Here is a 26,010-nt window from a genome sequence, read left to right as displayed (position 1 = left end):
AAAAAAGGAAGGAAGGAAGGAGGAAGCAAGCACATCTCTCCCTTTTGATTCCTTGTGAAAACACTGACCAATGCAATAAGACAAGAAAATGAGTCCTCCTGGGAAAGAAGAAATCATATGGTCGCTTTTCACAGATTGTCTCCTGGAGCTAACGCACGGGTTTGTGACTAAGACACAGACAGCAAGGTTGACACACAAAGTCAATTTCCCTTTATATGCCAGCAATGAACACTTAAAATTAAGAAACAGAACATCAGGGCTGGAGAGATGGCTCAGTGGTTAAGGGGTCCTGAGTTCAATTCCCAGCAACCACATGGTGACTGACAACCATCTGTAATGAGATCTGGCACCTTCTTCTAGTCTGCAGGCAGAACACTGTATACATAATAAAAATAAACAAATAAATAAATAAAAATGAAAGAAATGGAATATCATTTATACAGCTTTACTATCAAGATGAAATGAAAAAAGTATAAATTTCTACAGAAGGTCAATATAAGGGAAATTACAAAACCCTGATGAAAGAAATCACAGAGGCTTAAAAATGTGGAAAGACAATCCATGTTCGTGAACAGGAAGGCTCTATATTGTCAGATGTCAGCTATTCCCAACTTGATCTCAAGGATCTATATAATATCAGAGAAATCTCAACATGTAATTCTTTGGGAGAGTAACACACTGATTCCAAGGTTAATATGAGGATACAATAGGACAGACGACAGCGCCATCTAACACCTACTCTACGGTGAGGTAACAATGATGGAAGTCATGCGGACATAAGGGATCAGGCCCACGGAATGAAATACAGAGCTAGGAGTAGACCCTAAGGATACAGTCATCCGGCTTGCGATGGAGGAACAAGGACAACACAATGGGGAAGAGAGTATTGATGAATGACTGAATAGCCACATGCAAAACAGTGAAAAAGACTCAAGCAGAGACCTAACACACTTCATAGCAAAAGCAATCATGGACCACATGTAAAATGTAAAACCATGAAACTCCTATAACATATGAGAGAACTTAGATGAGCCTGGGTTTAGAGATGAAGTTTTTAAATTTAGTAGTATTAATGTGTGCAGAGGGAAGGGTGTGCATGCACATGAGAACATGCACACATCACTGAGCACACATGGAGGCCAGCTTTGCAGAGTCAGCCTCTCCTTCCATCTCCTCATGGGCTCCTTGGACCAGCCTCAGGTAGCAGTGAACACCTTTACCTGCTGAACCAGCTCTCCAGCCCTGTTGATGTCTTAGACAACCCCAGAGCCACGGTTTATGAAAGGGTTAGCAAGTTGGGTTTTGTTAAAATCTAAAATTTCTGCTCTGAAAGGATGCTGTTATGAGAATTAAAAAGATGAGCCATAAACAGAGACAATATTTGCAAAATATATCTATTAAAAGAGTGGTATCCAAAATTTGTAAGAATTCTTGAAACTCAACAAGAAAAAAGCCTGATTTTTAAAGTGGGCCCTAGACCTCAACAAGCTCCTCACCAAGATCTCTAGACAGCCATTGCATGAGCACGTGGCAGGCTGTCAACATCACGCCATCAGGAGAGGCAAATTAAAGCAAGGTCCCACAGCATCATGCCCACGAGGATGGTCAAGGTCCAGAGCCCTGACAACACCAAACATTGGCGGGGACAGGAAGCAACCAGGACACTCACTTATCAACAGTGTTACCGTCACCAAGGGTTGCAGCTTTGCCATTTCTTGGGAAAATGAACTCACTCTTACCTTGTGATTCCACAGTTGCTCTCCCTGGTACATACCCCAAGGAGCTGAACACTTGCATCACCACTGAAACCTGTGCACACTCAAAAACACTAAAATGTAGAGACAACCATAATGCTCTCCAGGAAGAGACTGGATCGCTCAACTGAGGCAAATACAGGAAGGGGAATACTAGCTGGAATAAAGAGATGCAGAAAATTTGAACATACCCTGCAAAGTGAAAGAAGCCAGTCTGAAAAGTCTTCAGAGTGTGTAGGACTCCCTGCAAAACTATGGTGGCATAAAAAAGATCAATAATTCCCAGCGGGTGGGGTGGAGGGAAAGAGTGAGTAGATGGAGCACAGAGACTTCAGGGAAATTGTTCTGTGTTGTCCTACACAGGGACTCGTGACATTAGGGGTCAAAATCCACAGGGTGTAGGGGCCGGGCAGATGGCTCACTAGGGAGAAACACTTGCTGTGTGAGCAAGAGGACCGTGTTTGGATCCATGGACACAAGTGAAGCAAGATGCAATAGCATTTCTGTAACCCCAGCACTCCGACAGCACGATGAGGGCGGCGACAGGAGAATGTCCCAAAGCTTGCTAGCCTGGTACACTCCGTGGTGAACAAGAGACCTTGTCTGCAAGGTAGACAGTGTGGACCAACACCTGAGGCTGTCTCTGACCCACAAGCACTAATGCGCACACACACACACATACACACAAAGATGCAGAAATTTTTAAAAATAGGGTGTGTAATAAAAGGATGGCTTTTAGGGACTGGAGAGTTGGTCCAGTGGTTAGGAGCACTGGCTGTTCTTCCAGAGTTTGATCCCCAATACCCACAGGGCAGTTCACAACTATCTGTGACTCCAGTCCCAGGGGATTCAACACTCTTTTCTGGCCTCTACAGGCACCAGGCACACATGTGGTGCACAGACATACATGCAGGCAAAACAACCACACACATAAAATAATAAAAAACAATTTTAAACAAAGAAGGGCTTGCTTCTAAAATAAACTACCAACTCTGTAAATGTTAAAACACCAATACCGATTCATCAGCTGTGTCACAAATACACCACACGGATGTAAAAGATTGTAATAAGGAAACAGGATGTTGTGTAGGGCAAGGGGAGGTATACAGGAACTTTGCTCTTCTTGCTTGGTCATTTTATAAATTTAAAATAGGTCTAAAGCTTGTCTATTAAAAATCATGCTGGGCCTGGCAACACAACCTCTAACCGAAGCTACATAGGAAGCTGAAGCAGGAGGATGGCAAATTTAAGTTGAAATCAGCCTGAGTAACATAGGAGGCTTTATAAAAATGTGAAGAGTGCTCAATACAAAAGCACTTACCTAGTAGTGTGTACCAGGCCCAAGGTTCAATTCCCAGAAAAGTAAAGAAGGAAGGGAATGGAGGGAAGGTAAGGGAAGAAAAAAATTTCTGTATGTGCCCATCTGCAGAGCTGTCAGCTGTGGGAGATACAGGGCAAAGCTACGCAAATAGGAAACTTTCCAGAAGGGAATGCAAGTCCATGATGAGGCAAGAGAGGAGGGGCCAGGAGTGGGCAGGGTAGGCTTTGTGTCCTGAGTGCCATCGTGAGCAGACCTTGGTGGAAACCAGGCTTAACAGCAACACCCAGGTGCCCTGAGAGCCTGCACCAGGTCACACATTACTGTAGGTGATGGTGTCACTGGGATGGTGCCCTCCAGCCCAGATGAACTCTAACTGCAGGGTGCAAAGGGGCATGGGCAGGCAGACAAACATCCCACAAAATACCAGTTCTCAGTAAGTGTGCAAAGTCCCCGAGGAAGAAACAAGGGGGTGGAAATGTGGGCAAATGGGAGTCTGGGCTCAAGGACAGGGAGACCAGGGAGTTTGGCTAGTCTCAGGGACCAGAGCCACAGTCCTTTAGTGTGTTTGTTACACTATTTATTTAGGATATATGCACGTGTTTGGAAAAAGCAATTCACTTTTTCTTTTCTCCTAATCCATGCAAGCACTCTAATAAAAACCCAGGGAGGGAAGCCCTCCCACAGCACAGTACCTCGCTGGCCTGTCAGCTTTGCAGAAGGAATCCTACCACTGCTCTGAGGTCATTGAGGTCATCCCTCTTCAGAGGCACAGCCAGAGCACTAAGCAGCAAGTTAGCTGCTCTTTGAAGGCACTGGACAAATGCCTACAGCAGAGGCTTGGCTTCCCATGGAGCCTGCAAGGGCTTCTGAGGATGCACTCCTTGGGCCTAGCCTCTCTGGGCCACCAGCTAGAACTGAGCCCTGTCCTTGGGGCTCAACAGGGTGCTGGGATGTGAACCCAGAATGGCCACTGCCCGCCTGGTCCTGAAAACATGGCAGAGTTTTGATCCTCAAGACAACATGGAGGGTGTCACATTCATCTTCTGGGGGGTGGGGGGTGTCTCTCAGACCCCAGTTGTAGTGGCTGAGCAAGGCAGTCCATGCTGCAGGAAAGGGCTGTGCAGGGCTTTGCAGAAGTAGTTCCAGATGGCCATAGTAGAGTTCTCACAGGTAAAAATCAGAAATGTGCTAATACTGCTCTAGAAAGTTCTGTTGACCCCTCAGGTCCAACTCCTTTCTTCCCAGAGGAAGTGTTTGGTGCCTACAGATGACAGCCACCTTCCCCAGAATCTCAGAGAACTAGTCAAGGCTGGTAGCGTTCTCCTACATCACCTGGCCACTGCCAGACACACACACACACACCATACATATAAGATATACCAAGCAAGCATACTCCAAATACATCACATACAAACATCACACATACACATATACCTAACACATTTCTATATGGAAACATACTACACAAAATATGCACATACATACTACACAAAATATGCACATACATACTACACAAAATATGCACATACATACTACACAAACTACACCCAAGCAAATACCCCCTATATACTGCATACACCACACTCACACAAACATATCACATACACGCAGAATACAACACACATGATATATACAACACATACATACACACTATATGCACACAGACATCATACACATACATATACGTGCACACATAAGAGCTCTGCTCTGACCAGGCCAAGTTGTTAGCATAATGCTGACCCCTCTGGAGCAGCATAGGATGCTGAGTCCCTGGCTTTGAGGTCTTCTCTAACCGTGATAAAGAAGAGGCCTGTAACTGATGACCAGAGTTTGCAGTTCAATTTCTGTGTCAGATAAACAAGGAAGCATAGGAACTGGGTGGCCCAGGGACAGGAAGCACCCTGACCTGAAATCAGCTTTTAGTATGCACCCACCTCCAAACCTGGCCAGGGACAGGGCATTCAAGATGACAGTGAGCAAGCAATGGCTGCTGTGGACATGAGAATTTACAGTGAGACTAGCTATTAAATCTGAACTATCATGGCATCCCCTGTACTGTGGATGGGCACAAACTGACATTAGCACACCACTGTAACTGAGCCTGCCCAGATGGAGCATAGAAACTGGATTAACACTGAGATGCTGGCTTTTTGTTTCATGAGCTGCACCTCAAAAGACCCAGACCCAGTGTTCTTGGAAGAATCCTTTCAGTACTAGGTCTGTGGCTACATGAGCCTGCAACTGAAGGTTAGCTATGAGCACATGAGTGCACACACAACACAGCCATACCACATACCACACATGCACACCATACACCATACATAGACCACACACACATACACACACCTATCTGTAAAGGACACATGGAGGGTGACAGGCAGCCAGTCACATTCAACCTGTTTACAAAGGCTATGCCTCTGGGCTGGGGAGATGGCTCTGTGGGTAAAGTAGCTGTCATGTAAGCCTGAGAGCCTGAGTTTGGATCTCCAGTACAAACATAAAAACTAGGTGTGGAAGGGCCACATCTGTGACTTCAGTACCAGGAAGCAAAGACAGACAGATCCTAGGAGTTCACTGGCTAGCCAGTCTAGCAGAAACGGCATGTTCCAGTTAGTGAGAGAGACCGTCTCAAAAACTAAGGTGAAGAGTGACAAAGACACCTCACATCAGCCACTGGCCTCCATATATATACATGTATGCACACGCAGACATGCACACACACACACACACACACACACACACACACACACACAGGACAGACACCTCCTGCATGATACTGCGTACCTGGCACACTCATAAAGATCCCAAAGCATATATGGTATTATGTTAACTTAATGAATGTAGACAGAAAATACTCCCTGTGTCTCAAAATCCTCAATTTCACAAAGTTCATAAAAACTCAGAGTCCTCAATGAGTAGTGGTGAACACCTTTAATCCTAACACTCAGAAGGCAGAAGCAGGTGGATCTTTGAGTTCAAGGCCAGCCTGGTCTACAGAGTGAGTTCCAGGGCAACCAGAGCTACACAGAGAAACCCTGTCTCGAAAAGCCAAAACAACAAACAAACAAACAAAAAAAAGCAAACAGAAAATCAGAAGTTCTCTGTGGCAATTCCTGGAGGAGAGTCATCCTATTGACACGCTCCACGTATTTTAGCCTTGGGTCCCCTTGCTTCCAGGTGAAGTAGCTGCCCAAAACACTTTAGCATCAGCAGGCAATGATTTGGCCTCTTTAAGCATTCAAATACCTGTTCATAATTGTTCAGAACCACTGAGACCTGAATACCTAGAAGTAACTGCTCAGCGTCTGCAGGCAGCCAAGTGCCAGGAAGTAATTGGGTGGTACTTGGAAGAGTCCATATCTGTGAGCAGAGTCGTTGGCATCTGTAAGTATTGGGAAACCTGTTTGCCAGCGACCATTTAGTGTGTGTAAGTACCCTAGCACCTGTGAGGAATCATGTCATCTTGGCAAGTGTGGATTCCTCACTGGAAGTCATCCTAGCACCTCAAGTCCTACAGAGGTGTAAGTTCACCCTCAGAGCCACACAGGAGCCATCGCTGGGTACAGAAGCAGTGCTTAGGATGTTCAGAACTGACTCATTCACTGTGCTCGGCCTGTGGCAAGGCTGAGCATGACCGTCCCCAGGCACATAGTGGGATCAAGGAGTACAGCTGGTGACAGGATGGCCCACTGCTCCTAGGGCAGAGGGAGGATCTATCAGACCCAGAAGTCTGGGAAAGAAGCCCCACTCACCCTGCCCCCAAGGCTGGACAGAGCCCTCAGACGCTGAGGACAAGGCAGGCAGTAGGCTGAAGCACTCTGGGGATGAGGTCACAGTGGGAAAGGGGCGGGGTGTGCTGTGAGAGTGGGGCTACCCTTCCTCCTCAGCCTTCGGGATCAAGAGGCCTGTGGCCAACAGCTGTGGGACAAGGAGAACTATTCACACACCAGTGTCTAGAAACTTCTCTAGAAGGAGCCAGATAGTACACACCCACGAGCAGGTTTCCCTTTCGCACTTTCTTTTTCTTTTCCCTGTTTGTTTAGTTTTCAGCTTTTTGAAACAGAGTCTCACTGTGTAATCCAGGGTGGCCACAAATTTATGGCAATCTTCCTGCCTCTGCCTCTTGAGCCGGTGTTTACTTAATTTCTAACTAGAAAAGTGTTAGGTTTCAAACAAGACGGCTAACTGAGATGCCTATTAACACACCAAAGCCAGCACAGTCTTCACCCTCTCCCAGCATCACCAATACCAGTTACAGACACATCCTGGCAGGCGCACCCTATCTCCTACCCTAAACTCTCCAGCCCAGGGCTGGGCTCTCCTCCCCGCAGCTTCTCTGATGCCTATAGAACCCAGGCATTTTGGCTAGGCCAGTCCCTGCCTCTTGATTCTGGGCCTCTGGGTTTCCAGGTACTCTCTCTTCTCTTCCTCTCTCGATCCCCCACCCTCCTCCACCTGGTTCAATCTGGACCCTTCCAGATGCCTCTGGCTGTGCTCTCCCAAATCTAGAGCAAACCTTCTCATCTCATACCTAGGAGCCATCATGTCCTCATTCACTTTTTTCATTGAAAAAGTAACATGACTGATCTGGAAAACCCATTGGAAAGTATAAGTATGCTTGAGGGAAAGTATCATAACCTTTTAAAAATCCTTTATTTTCAAAAATAAAATTTCAGTACTAAAATATTAAATTTAAATATTTAAAAATTTGAGCCTATTTTAACTAATTAATAGCAGCTGTCACCTTACTAATAAATACAGCAAGTCATTTAATGTTACATTGTAAACATTTCCCCCAGTCATTAAACCCGCTGTAAACACATTGTTGGCAACTGGATAATTTCCCATTGTGTGTGCACACAGCCATTTATTTAATCACCCCTCAGCTCTATCATTTCACAGCCTAGGAGTCTTGATTTATTAAATGAATATTCACAATGTCTTTGTATGTACTCTAAAACCACTCTGTGGGTTTCTTAGATCTTCCAGATATAGGACAGGGTCTCTTTAAAAATCTGAAGCAGGCTCCAGAGCATCTATTCCAGTGGTTTCTAAGGAAACCAATTGTATGCAGATGTAGAGCAAATATCTCTTCCCAGAAGCCTTGGGAATTAAAGCCTTCTCTCTGGATGAAACCCTCAGAGACAGCAAACAAACCTGACTTGAGAGCAAATGCAGACCAAGGTCCTATTAACAGAGATAAGGACTCTAGACCAAGGGAGGCGAGCTTACTCTCCTCAGCAAGGGCAAGGGATAAACCCTGGGGATAGCTGTGGCCCTAGCAGTCAGAAGATCTCTGACAGCCCCAGGAGATCCCGGCTGCTAGAGGGCAAGCTGTGACTCATCTTGCTGGAATTCTCTACCACTTATTCTTTGACCTTTTTTAAAGCCATGAAAGATAAGAAACACAAAGATTAGTAGAGACCTGGCTGGTGAGAGACCCTCTCCAGAAAGGGCCTCCAGATAGCCTGCCCTACCACACCCACACCCACCCACCCACCCACCCACACACCCCTAGAGGAGCAGCTTCAGGACTGGAGCAGGTGGACAGGTGGCTCATCCCATGAGAAGGTGATTGGTCAGGAGCCTAGAACAGGCAGGACAGGGTGGGATGGATGAGGAACAGCCAGTGAACAGAGATGCGGTGCATGGAATGGGCCAGGAGTCTGCAATCTCCTGACACCATGAAAGCTCTCAGCATTTGCAGCCTTCATGACTTGGTATGATGGTGGGGACATGACCTCATTCATAGGGCCAGGAGCAGGTGGCTGACAGCACGTGAGACACCTCGCCACACCTTGGTTAATTAACACCAAGGGACATATGATGAGCAGATGTAGACATACACAACAAGGTCTGGTCCCTGAGTCCTGGCCACCAGAGGGATATTCGGGGACTGTCTTGACTGATGCTCGCTCGCACTAGGGCCCACACAGGCTATGGGTACTGTGTGACGGGTCAAGCAGTGACACTGACTCTCATGAGTCCACTCAGGCTAGTCAGTCACCAAGGCATGGCATTGCCACCACCCATCCTGTGGTGATCACACAAAGTCACCATCACAAACCTCCCCCAGGAGTGAGAAAAGGAAAGCTGATGGGATAGCTCAGGGGCAGACGAGCTGAGGCCGGAGAGATGACTTGGTGCTTAAGAGCACTTCTTGCAGAGGATCTTGCTTAGATTCTCAGCTCCCACAAAGCAGCTCACAACTGTCTGTAACTCCATTTACAGGAGATCGTCAGACATCTTCTGACATCTGTGGACACCAGGCACACATGTGGTGCATAAACATACAGACAGGCAAAACATTTACACATATAAATATAATAAATCCCCCCCCCATTTTTTTTAAATCAGAGCTGCTCCAGTGGGAAAGCCCACCTGAGAGTTATCTGCAGAGCCCCCTCCTGTCACCCATCCCAAGGTGACAGGACTGGGGATTTCCCAGAGTGAGGACCCTCTGAGATGACCTGAGTGATGGCTGAAGTCACAGTTTTGACACACAGACCTCTGGGTAAAGACAGATGGACAGTTCCAGTGGTTTCTGTGTCCCCAAGCTCAGAGCTCCAACACCATTGCAAACATTCAAATATAAAAAAGCCAGGGCCATGGGAAGGCTAAGGAGTTTCTGTGGTTCCTGTGTCCCCACACTCAGAGCCCAATGTCACAGCAGACAAGGAACAAAGCCAGGACCCAGGCTACTTGCAAGGTCCCCAGTGAGGAACAGGGCTAAAGGCAGGAGGCACACCCCAGTGTGATGACTGCAGCCCAGCAGGCCTGGGGCAGCCAACCAACAGGGCCTGTCTTACATCTGGGCGTTATCATATGAAAGCTCAATTCTGTTACAGAGATTTCCTTCAGAAAAGCAGCACAGGGCCACAAGAGGTGGCAGGACCCTGGTCCCCACAGCCACAGCCTCCTGCATCGTGCCTGTTTCCCACTTGTTAAAAGTGGAGCTTGAACCAAATGCTCCCAAGACAGCTGCACTTTGGCATGGTAAACCTGTACTCAAAAGACAGTCACAGTCAAACCAAACTGTCCCAGAGTCCTGCTTTTACCAGACCAGACTCCGCAGACCCATGGAGTTAATTCTCTCCTTTCTAGAAAGTGAGACACAGAAGAAACTGTGAATAGGAAATGCACCCAGGCCCATAAACTGTTGTCTGGCCACAGTCAGGACCAGATGGGTTCATGATCCACATCTCAGCAGACCAGAGGTGTGTGTTGATGTCACCATGATATCTGCTAAGTGACACTGGATCCCTCACTTAGCTGGCCCCATGAGCTGTCACAGTGTCACACAGGTGTGTTGGGGTACTCAGAGAAGCAGCTCCTCAAAGGCAAAGGGATCCTCAGATCCGGTCTATGCTGCTGTCTCACCTTCCAGAATCACAGGACAGAAAGAGACAGGGAGGTCACCATGACAGGCAGAGGGACAGAGAGTTGGAGCACAATTTAGCCTCCAGGGTGGTGTTAGCAAGAGAAGGGCCTGTGAAGAGGGCTGCAGAGTGAGCTAGCCCAGACCATGGGCAACAGTGATAGAGGTTGGCTCCTGTTCTGGTGATGTAGGATGTGAACATTCAGGGAAACTGAGTACTATGTCTACAACCTTCCTGCAAATCTAAAGCATCTCTAACCTTAAAAGTGGACAGAAGGGCTGGGGTATAATCCAGCTGCTGGTTGACTGCTTGCTTAGCATGCATGAGGCCATGGGTTCCATCGCCATTTAAACAGGGCTTGATGGCACATGCCTGTAATCTCAGCTCTTGGGAGGTAGAGGCAGCAGCACTAGGGAAAACACTCATCTTCAGGTATACACCTAGTTCAAGGCCAGCCTGCACTGCATGAGACCTCCTGGGGAAGGGTGGAAAGCAGATAGGATTTTTTACCCCGAGGCAGGCAAGGCTCAAACGAAGAAGAACCAGTAATGAACAGGTGGGAAGCAGCCAGCCCAGGCTCCTCACATTGAACCTGCTGGCCCTGTTGTCATCGGGAAACATCAGGACTGTGTGGAGATAGCACAGCCCTGGGGAGGAAGGGTTTAAATGTGAATGAATGGTGGCACTGGGTAAGAACAAAATAAAACTACAGCAACAGACCTGTGGTTATTTGACAACCTGGGGTGCTACATCCTTCGATATAGCTTTGGCCATTTACGTCGCAGACACAACTGCCAGCGTGCACTGAAGAGCGCAGGCCCAGGCCTCTGCTTGGCAGCACTGCAGGGAGCTCGAGATGAGACAGAATGTTTTGGGGTGAGGCCTGGCCAGCCCCTGGGTGCCACCACCGTGCCTGCCTCAGAGCATGTGATAAAGGCCGGAGATACTTTGGTTTTCACAACTCAGGGTGCTCCCAGCATTTGCACGGTGGAGAGCATGACTGTAAGTACTACAGAGCACAGGCCAGGCCACACTCCAAAACATCCCCTCGTCCAGAATGTCAGCAGCACACAACTGAGCATCCCTCGTCTGCCGTAGACCTCATTCCCTAGACGGCATCCCCCGGGGGACAGCTTCGATTATTAGAAAGTTTCTCAGCTTGAACACAAACGCTGTTTAAAAGCTGCCATCTCCATGCTTGAACCTGTTCTCAGATCCCTCCCAGCTCCGCAGATGAGATGGCCTCGCGTGGGAGGGACAGAAAGAAGGTCCAAGGGGCATGAGGCACAGAGCAGGAGTCCTAGCCCTGGAGTCTAACCCTCCCCCCCCACTCCCCCATCCCCCACCCCCACCCCTGCAAGCAGCTTCATGCTCTCACTACCCCAGAAGATCCACAAGTTGCCAGGGATAGCCACTCCCGGAACTGCCTCAGCGGCTCATTAAGCATTAGTAGAGGTGAGAGGGGAAGATGTCAATCAAGCTGGTCCTGTTCTCTTGACACCTGAGTTATTCTCAAACTTGCCTTCATCATGTTGAGAAGGGCTTTGTCTAGGCCAGGCAGTCCACACATCCTTCTGTCCATCCTTCCTCCTTTCTCTTTAGACTCTTGTTTTTCAATTACAGTCATATGTCTCGGTCTTGTGGATGGGAATGCACAAGTGAATATAGATGCCCATGGAGTCCAGGAGATGGCATTGCATCCCCTGGACTGGAGTTATAGGCAGCTGTGAATCACAAATGGGTGCTGGGTAGTGAGAGACTCTGGAGCCTCTGTAAGCACAGTACAAGTGCTCAATCGCTGAGCAATCTCTTCTGTCTCAGGGGCAGTCGTTTCTCACAGCTCCAGGCTAGAGCTCGGCACTCCGGGGCTGACACCAGGCACAGGCAGAGTTGTCCGCCTCCACCCCGCAGCTCTGGAGTTTTTGGAGTGGGCCACATGGTAACACTGTACCATGAGAACCTCAATGCCAAAGGCAGCTACTGCCGCCACTCGTCAAAGAACACTAGTGGGCTCAAGGCCAGAACAGGGCCTGGCAGACTCAGACCTTCCAGAGAGCAAACAGGATGGCCAGAGGAGACACCTTCTTAGGTGATCTTTCTACTACAGAGGAGCTCCTCTACTGTTCAACCCAGGACTGTCACCCTTCACCCTGGGAGTCCTTCATCCCTCGCCACAGGAAACGCGGTCATCTAGACGGACAAATAAGGAACCAAGTTACCACTGTGCCTCCTGACTGTAAGCATGGCCTGTGCAGGATGTCTGTGTCCAGCTGAGATTCAGGGACCACTGTGCACAACGTGTAGTCACCAGACACTGCCAAGGTGGCAGGGAAGTCTCAGACTGCCTTCCAGTCCTTGCTTTTGCCACCACAAGCAGTGGAGCCATGACGTGGGGGACCCAGTTGGCTGCTTTCTTCTGAGCAGCCTCATACCCAAGGCCCTCTGGGGAGCTGCTGCAAGGTCAGGGTGGCATCAGAGGTGCCCAGAGCCATATGCAAAGCATGGGCAGGAAAGGCTGCTCCCGGGGGTGGGGGGGCAGCCCTACAGCACCTGTCACAGGCAGCTGGGTGGAGGATGGCAGAATTCTGTCCCCTTTTAGGCAGAGACACCACAGGCGCTCAAGGTGACAAGTCCTCGCACTAGCCGGAAGGGTATCGGTGGTGCACCTTGTGCTATGTATTGCCTGTATGAACTTGAGAACACCCGGTCTCCCCCCACTCACCAAGCCTACCACACCCCTTCCTCAATATGTTCATCTACAAGGCAGACTGGCTCAAAAGACAAATTCTGGATTGTTCCCGGACATCAAGGGTCTCAGAACTCCAAACAGGGCTTAAATTTCAGGTCAGGGTTTGCTCTCCCTCCAGCTACGCCAGTCAGTCAGGGGGCAGGGCTCAAAGAAAAAGCGCCCCCCACCCCCGCCCCACAACAGGGCTTTGTGACCAACATGCATTCCCATGAGCACCTCCCACCACCCCCTCCACCCCCCCACCCCCGCATGCTTGGCCAGGTGTCGCAGAGATGCACACAGTTGCCACAAGGGGATTCCTGAGGGGACGGAAAGGCAACATCACAGAGCCACAAAACCTCCGATCTGAATGTCTGTCCATTCCCGAGATCAGCAGCACCCCACACTGCTGGAGTAATGGCCCAGGGTCTCTGCGATAGCCTGGCAGCCTAGGTGGGGCACATAGGTCCTCACTCAAACCCTCATACTTGTCCAAATGTTGGCCTGTGCCCACCCCGGAGTTATGTATAAGAATAAGCGGTGGCCTTATAAATTGGGGAATATTGTTTTCAGGTGTGTGACTTCTGTTTATGCTGCATTTGTTTAACTCTGTGAAGCTGTGATCCTGTGCCTGTCTCAAACACCTGGTGGTCTAATGAAGAGCCGAATGTGGGGCAGGGGCAAGGGAAGGCGGAGCTGGCAGGCAGAGAGGATAAATAGGAGTAAGGAGGAAGAGAGGAACAAGGAGAGAACAAGAGGAGGATGTCAGGGGCCAACCACACAGCTACACAGCAAGACACAGAGAAAGAAATACAGGGATAAGAAAGATAAAAGCCCAGAGACAAAAAGGTAGACAGGATAATTTAAGTAAAGCTGGCAAGAAACAAGCCAAGCTAAGGCTGAGCACTCATGACTAAGGATAAGCCTCCATGTTTGATTTACTTGGGAGCTTGGTGGCGGGCCCCCCAAAAGAGCTCAAAAAAAGCCAAAAAAGCAAAAACAAAAAGAATATTTATACTCTCTCCCAGGGCTATCCATCCTGACTCCTCATGGGCCACTTGTGGGACCAGCTTTGCATGCACAGTCAGAGAACGTGTCCCAGAGCTCCTGAGGACAGAGCTCCCTCTACCCAGCACACATGCGAGCCACTGTCCTCTCAACTCCTTCTGGATGCTCAGACAGACAGACAGAATGGACAGCAGTTTCCCCTTGTCCTGCCCCTGGCACTCGCTACCTCTCTGTCACTAGGCAGTTTAGCTGGACATGACGCAGCTGGCCAGGTCCCTCCTTCCCTGATCCTCACTTGGGTCTTGAACCTTGTAGGAGCACTAGAAGAGATGAGACAGAATGGAGACTCTACTCCAGCCCAGGGCTTGGAGTGGCCTCATTTTCCTAGACTCCTTGTAAGGTCTTTAGGTCCCTGAACACCCTCCTCATCCCCCCCACAAATAAAAGCACCTCCAATCATGTCTAGGCCTGCTCCTGTAGAAACTCTACAGCCTATCTGGCCTACACACTCAGTGGATCTGCCCAGTTATGACTCCAGACATCCCCCTGCCCCCGAAACATTCCTAGTGTGATCTTCCTTGCCTGATGGGATCCTGAGCTCAATGCTGGGGTTTCCCATCACTGTGGGTAGAGGGGAACTACTGCAAAGACCTGGGCTAGACACCAGCTGCATACCGTACTCTGCTGTTGGCTTGCCCACCTGGCAAGAGTAAACACCAAGCTCAATGCAGCCTGCACACTGGTGAGGCCATACACTGCCTGCATGAAGCAGCCAGCACAGCTCAAAAACACCACCAGCCTAAGTCTTGAGGGTCCCCAACACAGCTTCACCATCGAGGCAACCCCCAGGAGGACGATGATGGGGGAAGGAGAGATGGAGACTTGTACAAGAGGACAGTATGCATGACACAAAAGGAGTCCACTCTTACAAAAGCATCTAGGCCCCACATCTGGCACAGGGGCCCAGAAAAGCTTATGGTTAAAAAGGAAGACAGTAACCCTGTTTCAGAGGTATGAAGGCATGCATTGTGCACCCCGCATCTGGGTGCGCCACACAGGCATAAAACCCAAAGGCAGTTGGGGCACATATGTGATTCTGAAAATCCAGTTATATGTTACAAGGGAAGTATGAAAATAAGTAAAAGGGCCAGAAATGGTGTTGGGTGATAGAGTCAATGTCCAACACTAAAGAAAAACAAAACCCAGGCACCATCAGTGAATTATTGTGGGATATTTGTACACTGCGTGAAAATGTGTTGCCCTTATTGGTGTAATAAAAAGCTAGATGGCCGATAGCTAGGCAGGAAGTATAGGTAGGACCTCCAGGCAGAGCACACCCAAAAGAACTCAGGGAAGTAGAAGGGGCAGAGTGGCCAGCCAGATGGGGAAGAAACAGGAGGTACAAGATAGAGGCAATGCCACATAATAGAATATAGATTAATACAAATGTTAGGGTTAATAACAGCTGAGCTATAGGCCAAGCTTTCATAATTGATAGAAAGTCTCCATATTGGGAGCTGGCCAGTGGGACAGAGAAGGACTTGCTACAGTAATACCCTCCAAATATCTAGAAACAAGCCAAGTAAGTCAAAGACTGATACCACAAAGCCCTGGTGGTGAAGATGACATGTGATGGAGAGAGAGGCCGTGCTCATGTTCAAAATCCTGTCAAGAGAACAACCCACAAACACTGCAATCCCGGCAAAATCCAGCTGTCTTTTTTTTTCTTTTTCTGTATTTTTACTTTCAAAGAAATATAGAGTCAATCCTCAAATTTACATAAAATTGCAGGGGGCTAAATATTTGGTTCCAAATAGCCAAAATAATTCAGGAAAGGGGGGAGGAATGATGCATGAAAGCTCATACTTCTAATTTCAAAACACACTACAAACCCATAGTACTCAAAACCATGTGGCGTTGACCTAAGGATAGACACAAATAAATACCTAGGGAATAGAATTGAGAGATTAGAAATAAACTCCACATATACACATGGTTTTCAACAGGGAGGACATTCAATAGAGCAAACATTATCTTCAAAAAATACCACGGGAAGCTGAGCATGATGAAACACACCTATAATCCCAGCATTTGGGAAGATTAGTCAGAAGGACCATGAGTTTGAGGAATGACTGGGCTACACAGCAAGACTGTCTCAAAAAACCAAGGCAGCTGGAGCTGGGGAGATGGCTCATTCATTAAAGTGCTTGCCACAAGGATCTAAGTTCTGGTCCCCAGTGACCATGTTAAAACAACAAACAACAAAACCCATGGTGCAGTATTTCACCCTGTGATCCTAGTGCTTGGTGACAAGGGGACAGGAGGGTCCGTGGGGCTTGCTAACCAGACAATCTTGCCAGATGGAGGAATTTCAGGCCCAGGAGAGGATCCTGTCTAAAAAAGAAAGAAAAGGAAAAATAAAGAATAAAAAGGTAGAGTGGCAGAAGTTACTCAACATTGACCTCTGCCCCCCACATTCACATGTGTACACGTCGTGTGCACACAACATGTAGAAAGCATGAATCACACAAGCCTAAAGCTATGTGGCTAAGTAACCATGTCACAAAACTCGAAAACCAGGAACCAAGAACTGTTCTTCCTTTAGGCATCTACCTTAGGAATTTCACCACAACGGTGAACATAGCCTGTAAAAAAAGGAATAACCGAAGCTCCTACCTCACACAATGGATCAAATCCCTAAAGTGCTTGCCATCAAGGTTCATGATCTGAGTTCAACACCCAGGGTCCATCCATACAGTGGAAGAAGAGAACTGACTCCTGCAAGTTGTACTCTGACCTACACACACACACACACACACACACACACACACACACACACACACACACACTGGCATCGCCCCTGACACACAAATAAATAAATTTAAAAGCCAAGCCTGGTGGTACGCCTTTGATTCTAGCACTCAGGAGGCAGAGACAGGTAGATCTCTATGATTCAGAGCTAGCCTGGTCTATAGAACAGGTTCCAAGCCAGTCAGGGCTACACAGTGAGACCCTATCTCAAAAAACAAACAAACAAACAAACAAAAGATTTTTAGAACCTAAATCTAAGAGTTGAGGGCCAGGCAGATTGTGTAGTGGCTAAGTGGTACTTGCTGCCAAGCTTGAAAATACGAATCAGATTCCTGGGCCCCACGTGATAGAAAATAACAGCATCATTTTTCACAAGTTTTCCTCTCACTTTCACATGTATGTGATGGTGTTCATGCATGTATGCATACACACAAACACACACATACACAATGACATACATGATGGTGTGCATGTGCTCATGTGCATACATGCAAACTAAGTAAATAATTCTTTTTTAATAAAGAGTTGAAAATATGAAACTCTTCAAAGAAATCACTAGAATAAACCTTACAGCAATTGATTTGACAAGAGATTTTTAGGACACTAAAAGCATTAACAAGAACTATAAATAAATAAGTGAGCTGGATTTCATTAAAGCTAAAAATTTTATGCACCAATGGATGGTATCAAAAACATAAAACGTAGCCTGGGCAGTGGTGGCACATGCCTTTTTATCCCAGCACTTGGGCTGCAGAGACAGGCAGGTCTCCAAGTTAGTTCAAGGACAGCCAAGGCAAAGGCAAGCCTATTCAGAAAAACACTGTCAAAAAAAAAAAATATATGAAAAGTTAACTTAGGGAATAGGAAAAAAAAACCCCACATACTTGCAAATCATGTGTCTGATAAAGGTACAACTGCGAGAATGCTAGAATACATGAAGCAGCTCCAAAACTCAGCAATGAAAAAGAAAAAATGCAATTTTTTTTTTTTTTTTTTTAAAAGGAAAGGGCAGACAAGATGGCTTGGCAGGGAAAAGCGCTTGCTGCCAAGCCTGCTTGCCTCAGGCTGATGCCCTGGATCCAGTCAATAGGAAGGAGAAAACTAACTCCTGCAAGCTGTCCTCGGCCCACACACGTGCTGCTGTGGCATATGAGCATGTACACACAGCCCAACACGCATAATAAATACATAATAAAGTAAAGTGGGCAGCAGGGCTTGGGAGTGAGCGTGGCTTGGTGTGGAACTCCTGCTGACCACGTGCAAAGTTCTGGGTTCCATCCCCAGCACCAGAGGACAGGGGGCCTTAAGTAGACATCTCTCAAAACCAAAGAGCAGAACACCAGCCAGCAAAGACCAGATGCCCAACACTACCTATTATCAGGCACAAGTCAAAAGCACCAGCAAACACTACTTGGAGCCCACTCCTGTGAGGATGGTTATAATAAAAAGTCTGGAAAACAGCAATCGCTGGTGAGGATGGGAGCGCAGGGCAGACCCTGCAGCAAATAAATACCCTGTTGGTTACTCAAAAAGTTAAATATAGGGCTGGGGGTGCAGTTCAGTGGTAACACATGTGGTTAGTACACCCAGAAAAACTGGAAACAGGTGTTCAACCAAACGTCTGTGCACAAATGTGCATGGCAACACTATTTACAACAGCCATGTGTGGAGATAACCCAAACCCAACCCAACTGACATTGGAGAACTGTGGCCTAGTCACCCAGGCAGTGGAATATTATTCAGCCACTAAAAACAAACAAACAACAAAACTCAGAGCGAGTGTGGTAGTGCACACCTTTAATCCCAGCAGCTGGGAGACAGAGGCAGCCTGGTCTACAGAGTGAGTTCTAGGACAGCCAGGGCTGTTACACAGAGAAACCCTGTCTCGAAAAACAAAAAATAAAATAAAATAAAATAAAATGAAATAATGGCAACAACACATGAACCTCAAAATTATTAGCCTCAGAAACAGAAATAGATTTCAGATTCAAAATATTCAATGTTGTATAATTCTGTCTACACAAAATATTCTGAATAGGTAAACCCACAGGGCCAGAAGGCTGCCCAGTCAGAAGGAGATGGCGACAGGCAGGGAAAGCAGCGTGGGTGCTTGATGGACAGAAGGGAGGGCCACACAGCACACATACACTGAATGTCACCAAACTCTTCCTTGTATGGTGCAGGGGTCTTAAAATGGTCAACTTTACACTAAATGCACTTCACCTCGATTTTTTTTTTTTTTTTTTTTTTTTCTTTTTTCTCAGAAAGACAAGAGACTGGCTGCTCTGCTTGCCTGAAAAACACCTCCAGGTCTCAGGGTTTGACAGCCAAGCAAGCTGGAGTTCCAGATAGGTTTTTCTGTTTTCTAAAGTCAGTGCTTTGGTACGGCCAGGTACTAGTAGAGAAGTCCAGCGCTGGCAAACCACAACTAAGAGTAGAAGTCTCACAGAGAAAGAAACAAAGGTGGCAGCCCCTGCCTGAGAAGTGGGCTACACCGAGAGACCCAGCAGAGACTATTCAGGTGGCTGCTTGGACAGGGACCTCTCCACACCCAGCACTGCCTGGACTTCCCTTTGGGCTCACACCACCCCACGTCCATGAATTCATGTGGTTATCAGTGCCCAGTGTCTGCTCAAACCTTGAACAAGAAGAGCATAAGCAAGGCATCTCCTCCTCGCCACACACCATCTTAGAGGTGAACACATCTACCTGCCCTGGCTCACAATGCAACTGCTGGGGTTAGGAAAGCCATATATGACAGAGACTTGACTGCCTCTGGGTCAGCACTGAGAATAAAGTTGACATTGTGACCTACTAGACTAGACTTCCGCTCACAGTTTGTATGGAGACCAGACAGGGTGAGTCTTGCACAGTCCCGCAGGCATTCAGCATGGCCTAAATATGGTAAGTACCTGCAGCCTTATTGTCACCATCATGGCCTCAGTACCCAGCTGGTAGACTTGAGAAGTCAGTGGATTCTTTCAGGGCTCTCCATCGTGCAGCATTAGATGGTGGCCTGATTCCAACAGCAATCCCTTCACTCTTTCTAAGTAAGAGCCTGGCAAGAGAGTTACTATGAGGAAATGAATGGTAAAGAGAAGAAGTGGCCTGGGATAGTGGAGTTGGCACTGGGCATCCCAGATCTTGGGCCATCTGTAGCTATGCCTTGTGCCCAAATGGCCCCAAACAAATATGGGCTGCAATCCTGTGCTTGTACCATGCTTGTTGCCAAATATTTCCAGTAAGGGAAAAAAAAAAAAAAAAAAAAGCAAACATCATGGAGACTAGGATAAGGCTCACACCAAGCTGCCTCTTTCCTCTCAGGACACACTGTTGGGAAACTGAGTGGACATTTTTCACACTTTCCCCAGAACTTTGCAAACTCACATAGGGAGAACTCCTTGTCTTAAAATGATAGGTTAGGGGCTAGAGACATGGCTCAGAGGTTAAGAACACACGTTGATCTTGCAGAGGACTATGTTTCAAATCTCAGCACCCACATGGCAGTTCACACTCACCCATACTTCTAGTGCCAGGGAATGTGACACCCCATTCTGACCTCCATAGGCACCAGACATGTACATGGTACACATACACACAAGCAAAACCTGTATATATAGAAAAATAAATAAATCTAATAAAAATGAACTGTTTTTCCTATATACATCTCCACACTGTCTCAGAGGAAAGGTCTCTTCCCCATATTCAGCACCAGAGTTTCTGACAGCCACAGATACTTCTTGGCCAGGTCTCCTTCCTGTGGGACATGAACTCTGCAGGCCAACAACAGAGCTGCCATGCTGAGCACTGCTGTGAACCCTACTCCACATCTCCAGGTATCCCAGATTAGTTCAGATCCCAGGAACTTAAAGCTAAATTGACACAATGAAAGCCCACATGGGCCATATCAGTCTAAGGGAGTTGGATATAGAAATAGAACCCCAGGAAGAGGCAGGTAGAGAGCCCAGGGGGACAAATGGACATGATATCCCCAGAAGCCCTACCTTCTCACTGAAATGGCGGCTCCCTAACCCTACCTTACCTCTGTCCTAACAGCAGCCACTGCAGTTCTGACAAGCCTGTCTCAACAAGTAGGTTGGTACAAACCTTTAGTTAAGCAGCACCCAGGAGGCTGAGGCAGGAAGATAAAGACTTAAAAGCTGGCCTAGATTAGTGAGACCCTGCCTCAAAATAATGAGGAGGAAGAAGAGGAGGAGGGAAAGGGGGAGGAGGAGAAGAAAGACAGACAGACAGACAAACAAAAAAAGCCCTCAGAGCCTGCTCTTGCCACTGCTTGGCCTAGGTCCCCACCCCACCCCCACCATGGACTTTCTGCCTATCCCTAAGTGCCCTCTCCCTTGACCTCCTTAACCTTCCTTCCTATTTCTCTGCTCCCACAGATCTCAACTGCCACTCTGAGATAAGACACCTCACCCCCTACAGTGAGCTACAAGTCCTTCTGCAAGTCTGAACCATACACAAGAACCCAGGAACAGACTGGCAAGAGGTGCACCTGGCCACCCACAGAGGTCTCACTGCCATCTCTGAGCCCCTCATGGAACACAGAACAAATATTTACTGGAAAACTTTTGTCGCTAAGTCACCTGCACATCTTTTAAGCTTTCTGAAGTTGATTTTATTGGCGATGCCTCCAGGAACCTTCTGATGGGATGAGCACCCATAAGAGGGTCAGAGGGTCAGGCTTAAAGATGCTGGATGAATTAATGCAGCCATTCCTGCTTCCCAGAGGTCAAAATTCTTCCAAGCAAGTCAGTGACAAGTGAGAGGCTGGGTCCTCCAACACATGTGGCAGACAGAAATGTCGCATATGCCATCTGCTCCCATCCACCCGAGGATGAAACAGGCACAAGGAAGGACTGAGGCTTTGAACCAAGAGGCTCTGCACAAGCCTAAGACTTCTAAAGAGGACAGGGCCCCAAGGCCTCTGTAGGCTCCAGGTCCCTACCAAAGGGACTAGACATGACACCTCTGGGGGCAACTGGCCTCCGGATGCTTTCTACAAAGTTCTGCCTTAGAACCCACGCCTTCTAAATCCAAGCCCCAATTCCCAGGCACCATGGAGATCTTAGGAAAGCAAAGGGGGTATCAGTCACAGCCAAGGCAGAATTGGATGAAGAATCTTGCAGGGGACTAAGGAGAGGCTGTTTGGTCACAGCCCATACATGTCAGGAACCAAAAGGAAAAGATCCTTCCCCTTGTGCCCCACACCTCTCCATCTTCTCCAAGAAATGAAGGACAAACAATTTTCAGTATGGCACACATTATCCCATTCCAACAGGAAGAGACTGCCTGCAAAGGCTGCTGTAGAGCTTGGCACCTCTACAGAGGCTCTCTCACCATGCAATCAAGCTAGGTTTTAGAAAGTGACCATGCCACAGAAGCAGCCAAGAACCAATACCCGGTCACTGTAAGCATGGGTGACTTCAGAGATTTTTATTCCAACCCTCCCCAAAGGCTTGCTGGAAATGTGTAATGTGACCCCAGGTAGGACAAACTGAGGCTTTCTGTTTTGGTTTGATTTTCAAGACAGGGTTTCTCTGTGTAGTGGTGGCTCTCCTGGAATTCACTCTGTAGACCAGGCTGGTCCCTGGCTCAGAGAGCCACCTGCTTCTGCCTCCCAAGTACTGGGATTAAAGGCGCGTGCCACCATTGCCTGGCTACTGTGTTTATTTTTATGGCTACTGTGTTTATTTTTATGGTTACTGTGTATGGCCAGTTACAATAATGGTCTATTTTGGAGAATGATACAAAGTTTCCTTTTAAAAGAAACATTTGCCAGAGAAAGGAATCCAATTCTGTGTGGGATCTGGAAACAGGAAAAGGGAAACCTGGATTTACAAAAAAAAAAAAAAAAGTTTGAGTAAAGTGTGGTGTTCTGTGCCCAATATTGAGTCAAAGTTCTAGCCTTGGTTTCAAAGCTGGCATAGCCAACTAAGTCAGTAGGAAAAGTGGATTGGAGGGTATGTATTGCAAAACCCTACCCTTCTGTTGTTATCCATGCTTTAGTGCTTTTTTTTGTTGTTGTTGTGACTTTTTAAATTTATCTTGGAGGGAAGCACATGTCATGCCAAACATGTGGAGATCAGAGGGCAATTTGCATCTACCATGTGGATCCTAGGAATAGAACTGGGGTCAACAGGCTTATCAGCAGGAGCAGGTATCTGCAGAGCCATCTCACCAGCCCTTGTTGCTACTTTTGAGACAGTCTCATTCACCCGAGGCTGATCTCGAACATGACACATGACTATAACAAAGGATGGCATTGAATTCTTGATGCCCCTGCTTCTACCTCGTGCATGCTGGGATTACAGGTATGTTCTACCACTCCTGGGGGTACCATTTTAAAATTTTCTTCAGCGAATATTCTATCCTCAAGATTAAAAGTGTAAGAGCTAAGGGCGTACAAGCTGTTCAAGAGTGTAAGCTCTGAGGGAATTAACAACCCAGGTGCTACACAGCCCTGAAGAGAGCCATCAGGGAGGGGTCTTCCAAAAGGCAGAGGCACACAGGGTGCTGACCACACACCTTCCACTCTGGAGTCAGAGAGACCTGAGAGGGGCCTGGGGATCTGTGCCAGGCTATAGGAGAAGGAAGAGGCCCAGGCCTTTGCCCCCCTGCCTCACTTAGGCCCCAACCCTTGACCCTGCACAGAACTAGCCAGAGGTCTAAACCCACAAATAGGCACCACTCAGGGTGCACTTGAGCATAAGAAAACACCTGCCATGACTGAGCCTTTTTACAACCCAGAGCCCCAAATAGGTGTAAATGCATCTGGGCTAATCAACTGCCTGTCTCAGATCAAACAGAAGTCCTCAGATAAGTAGTAAGGTGATGAGGCCTCCAAAACAAAAACAAAAACAGACAACTTCTTCTAGTATCAAGATTGGTCACCAAGCTCATCTCTGCCAGGGCAGAAGCCCAGCTGACAAGTACCCAAGGATGCTGCAGGCCCTGGATTGAGACAGGAAGATGGGTTTCCACCACTCTTGGGGCTACTCAGGACCAGATCTAGCATTTGTAGATCTGAGGAGGCCTCCAGGCTCTTACCCACTGTGATCTGGCCACAAACCCCTTGGACATGGATTGGTCACTATTTAGAGTGGCCCTGTTGGGAGCAGAGCCCAGGAGTCACACAGCTCTAATGGTTCTCCATAGTCCAAGATATTTGGGGGAGGCAGCACAGGATACTCAAGATATTTCAGCGAGTCATAAAAGGCCACCCCTCCCAAAGCCAGTCAGATTACCTCCCCAGGGTCTGCCTCTGTCCCAGGGCCTACAGATGTAAGCATGACCATCACATCCCTTCCACCTAGCTCCCCATACTTGAAGGTGACTGGACCAGAGGCCACAGCTCTCTTTTAAGATTCCTAAAGATCCTGGATGTGAGCAAACACGAGGGTCTTCTCTGGAAGGAAGGTTAGGGACCGTCCAGAACTACACACCCTCTCCCTGCATCCTGCTACTAGCAGCTAAAAACTCACACCCAAGGGACAGACAGACCTGTCCAGCTTCGAGCCAGCCCTCCTGAGGCCCAAAGCACATCCCACAGGCAAAGTCAGACACAAGAGAACCTGTTGGAGCAGTTTAAGCAGGATGATCACCTCTTTCTCCTCCTCTTACTTCTGAGTAGGAAGGGACTTAGGCTCTTGAAAAGTAGGCACAAGGCCAGGTCATGGCCACCGGCAAGGGCCGAGAGGGCGGGTTTAGTATCTCCGGGCTTACCTCCTTTTTCCCCCTCCCCATCTTGCTTAAAGAGCATCAGGTCATGTCAAAACTGGGGTGTCCCTGCCTGGAGCAGGGAGGAGGGAAATGGGGAACAGAGCAGGCCAGGAAGGAGGCGGCCAAGCCACAACACCCCCACCCCAACACACAGACACTCACATCGGTCTGTCACTGCACTCCCGCCTAGGCCCGCAGGCCGGCCCGGGCCAGAAGCGCGCAGGGTCCCCGGAGGGGTCTTGCCTGCCAGGACAAGGTCCTGGGAAGGTTTCTCGGCTCCGGCACGGACTGGGGGCACCGGCCACCACCTCGCTCCCGTCCCCCGGTCTGCCCTAGCCCTGCCAGCTCCCGAGCCCGCCAGTCGCGCCTCTCGGGGGACCCGCGCCGGGCCGCGCGCCCGCCTCTCCCGGCCCGGCCGCCCCGAGCCCGCGCGGGGAAAGTTCCTGCAACTTCGCAGGGGGCTGGCGGCGGGGGCCCCGGGCCTGGGCCTCGTCCGGCTCCGGGCCTCCGCGGCCACTGCGGCCCCGCTGTCAGGCGGCCGGGTCCCAGCCCCGTAGCGGCCGGAGCCCCAACTTCCCCGCGCCCCTCGCCCGCCCCGGCCGCGGGCCTCGCTTGTGCGCCGCGGCCGTACGCCCCCGCCCTGGGCACAAAAGGGCGCGCGGCCCGGCGGCCGAACACGGCAGCGGTGCCCGGCGGGGCCCGGGGCGCGCGGCCGGGGCGCGGGGCTCGGTGGGTCGGGCGGGCCGCGGCGCGCTCACCTGCCGTGGAACCAGTCCTTGCAGGCGTCGCACTCGATCATGAAGCGGGTAACGTCGTAGGGCAGCCGGCAGACGCAGTACACGGGCACCGTCGCCATGTTGCCGCGCCGCCGCTCGCCCCGCCGCTGCGCTGCCCGGGTCGGGCCGGGCCGGGCCGGGGGCCGCGCGGCGAGGGCGGCGGGGGCGGCGGGCGCGGGCGCCGCGGCCGGAGCGGACGGGGCCGGGGGCGCTCGGCAGGGCCCGCGCGCGCGCTCGCGTCCGGGCGCGTCCACACAATGCCGGCGCGGGCTGCTGGGGCCGCGCCGGGAGCCGCCCGCCGGGCCGCGGGGCGCAGGGCTGAGAGTGCACGGGGGGCCCGGCCGCGCGCGGGACACAAAGCGAATGGACGCGCGGGGGCGGCGGGCGGGGAGCCGCGGCCCCACCGAAGGGACCCCCGGCCGCCGAGCGGCCGCTACGTCAGCGCCCCGGGTGGCGCCGCCTCCGCCCGCCGGCCTGGGCCCCGCTCCCGCCG

The 26,010-nt window shown here is 49.3% G+C and overlaps 1 protein-coding gene across 1 annotated transcript in view; it reads right to left on the bottom strand.

Moving 5' to 3' along the window:
• Nucleotides 1-25,667, bottom strand: part of Phf2 (PHD finger protein 2) — a 69,490-nt gene extending 43,823 nt beyond the window's left edge. Inside the window, exon 1 of the mRNA XM_051194318.1 lies at nt 25,500-25,667. Within this exon, the coding sequence (XP_051050275.1) occupies nt 25,500-25,597 (98 nt within the window). The 5' untranslated portion in view covers nt 25,598-25,667. The remainder of the gene's footprint in view (nt 1-25,499) is intronic.
• Between the last annotated feature and the right edge of the window lie 343 nt (nt 25,668-26,010).

Source organism: Phodopus roborovskii, unplaced genomic scaffold (genome assembly GCF_943737965.1).
Source record: "Phodopus roborovskii unplaced genomic scaffold, PHOROB, whole genome shotgun sequence".
NCBI lineage: Eukaryota > Metazoa > Chordata > Mammalia > Rodentia > Cricetidae > Phodopus > Phodopus roborovskii.
This window is presented reverse-complemented; position numbering and strand designations above follow the sequence as displayed.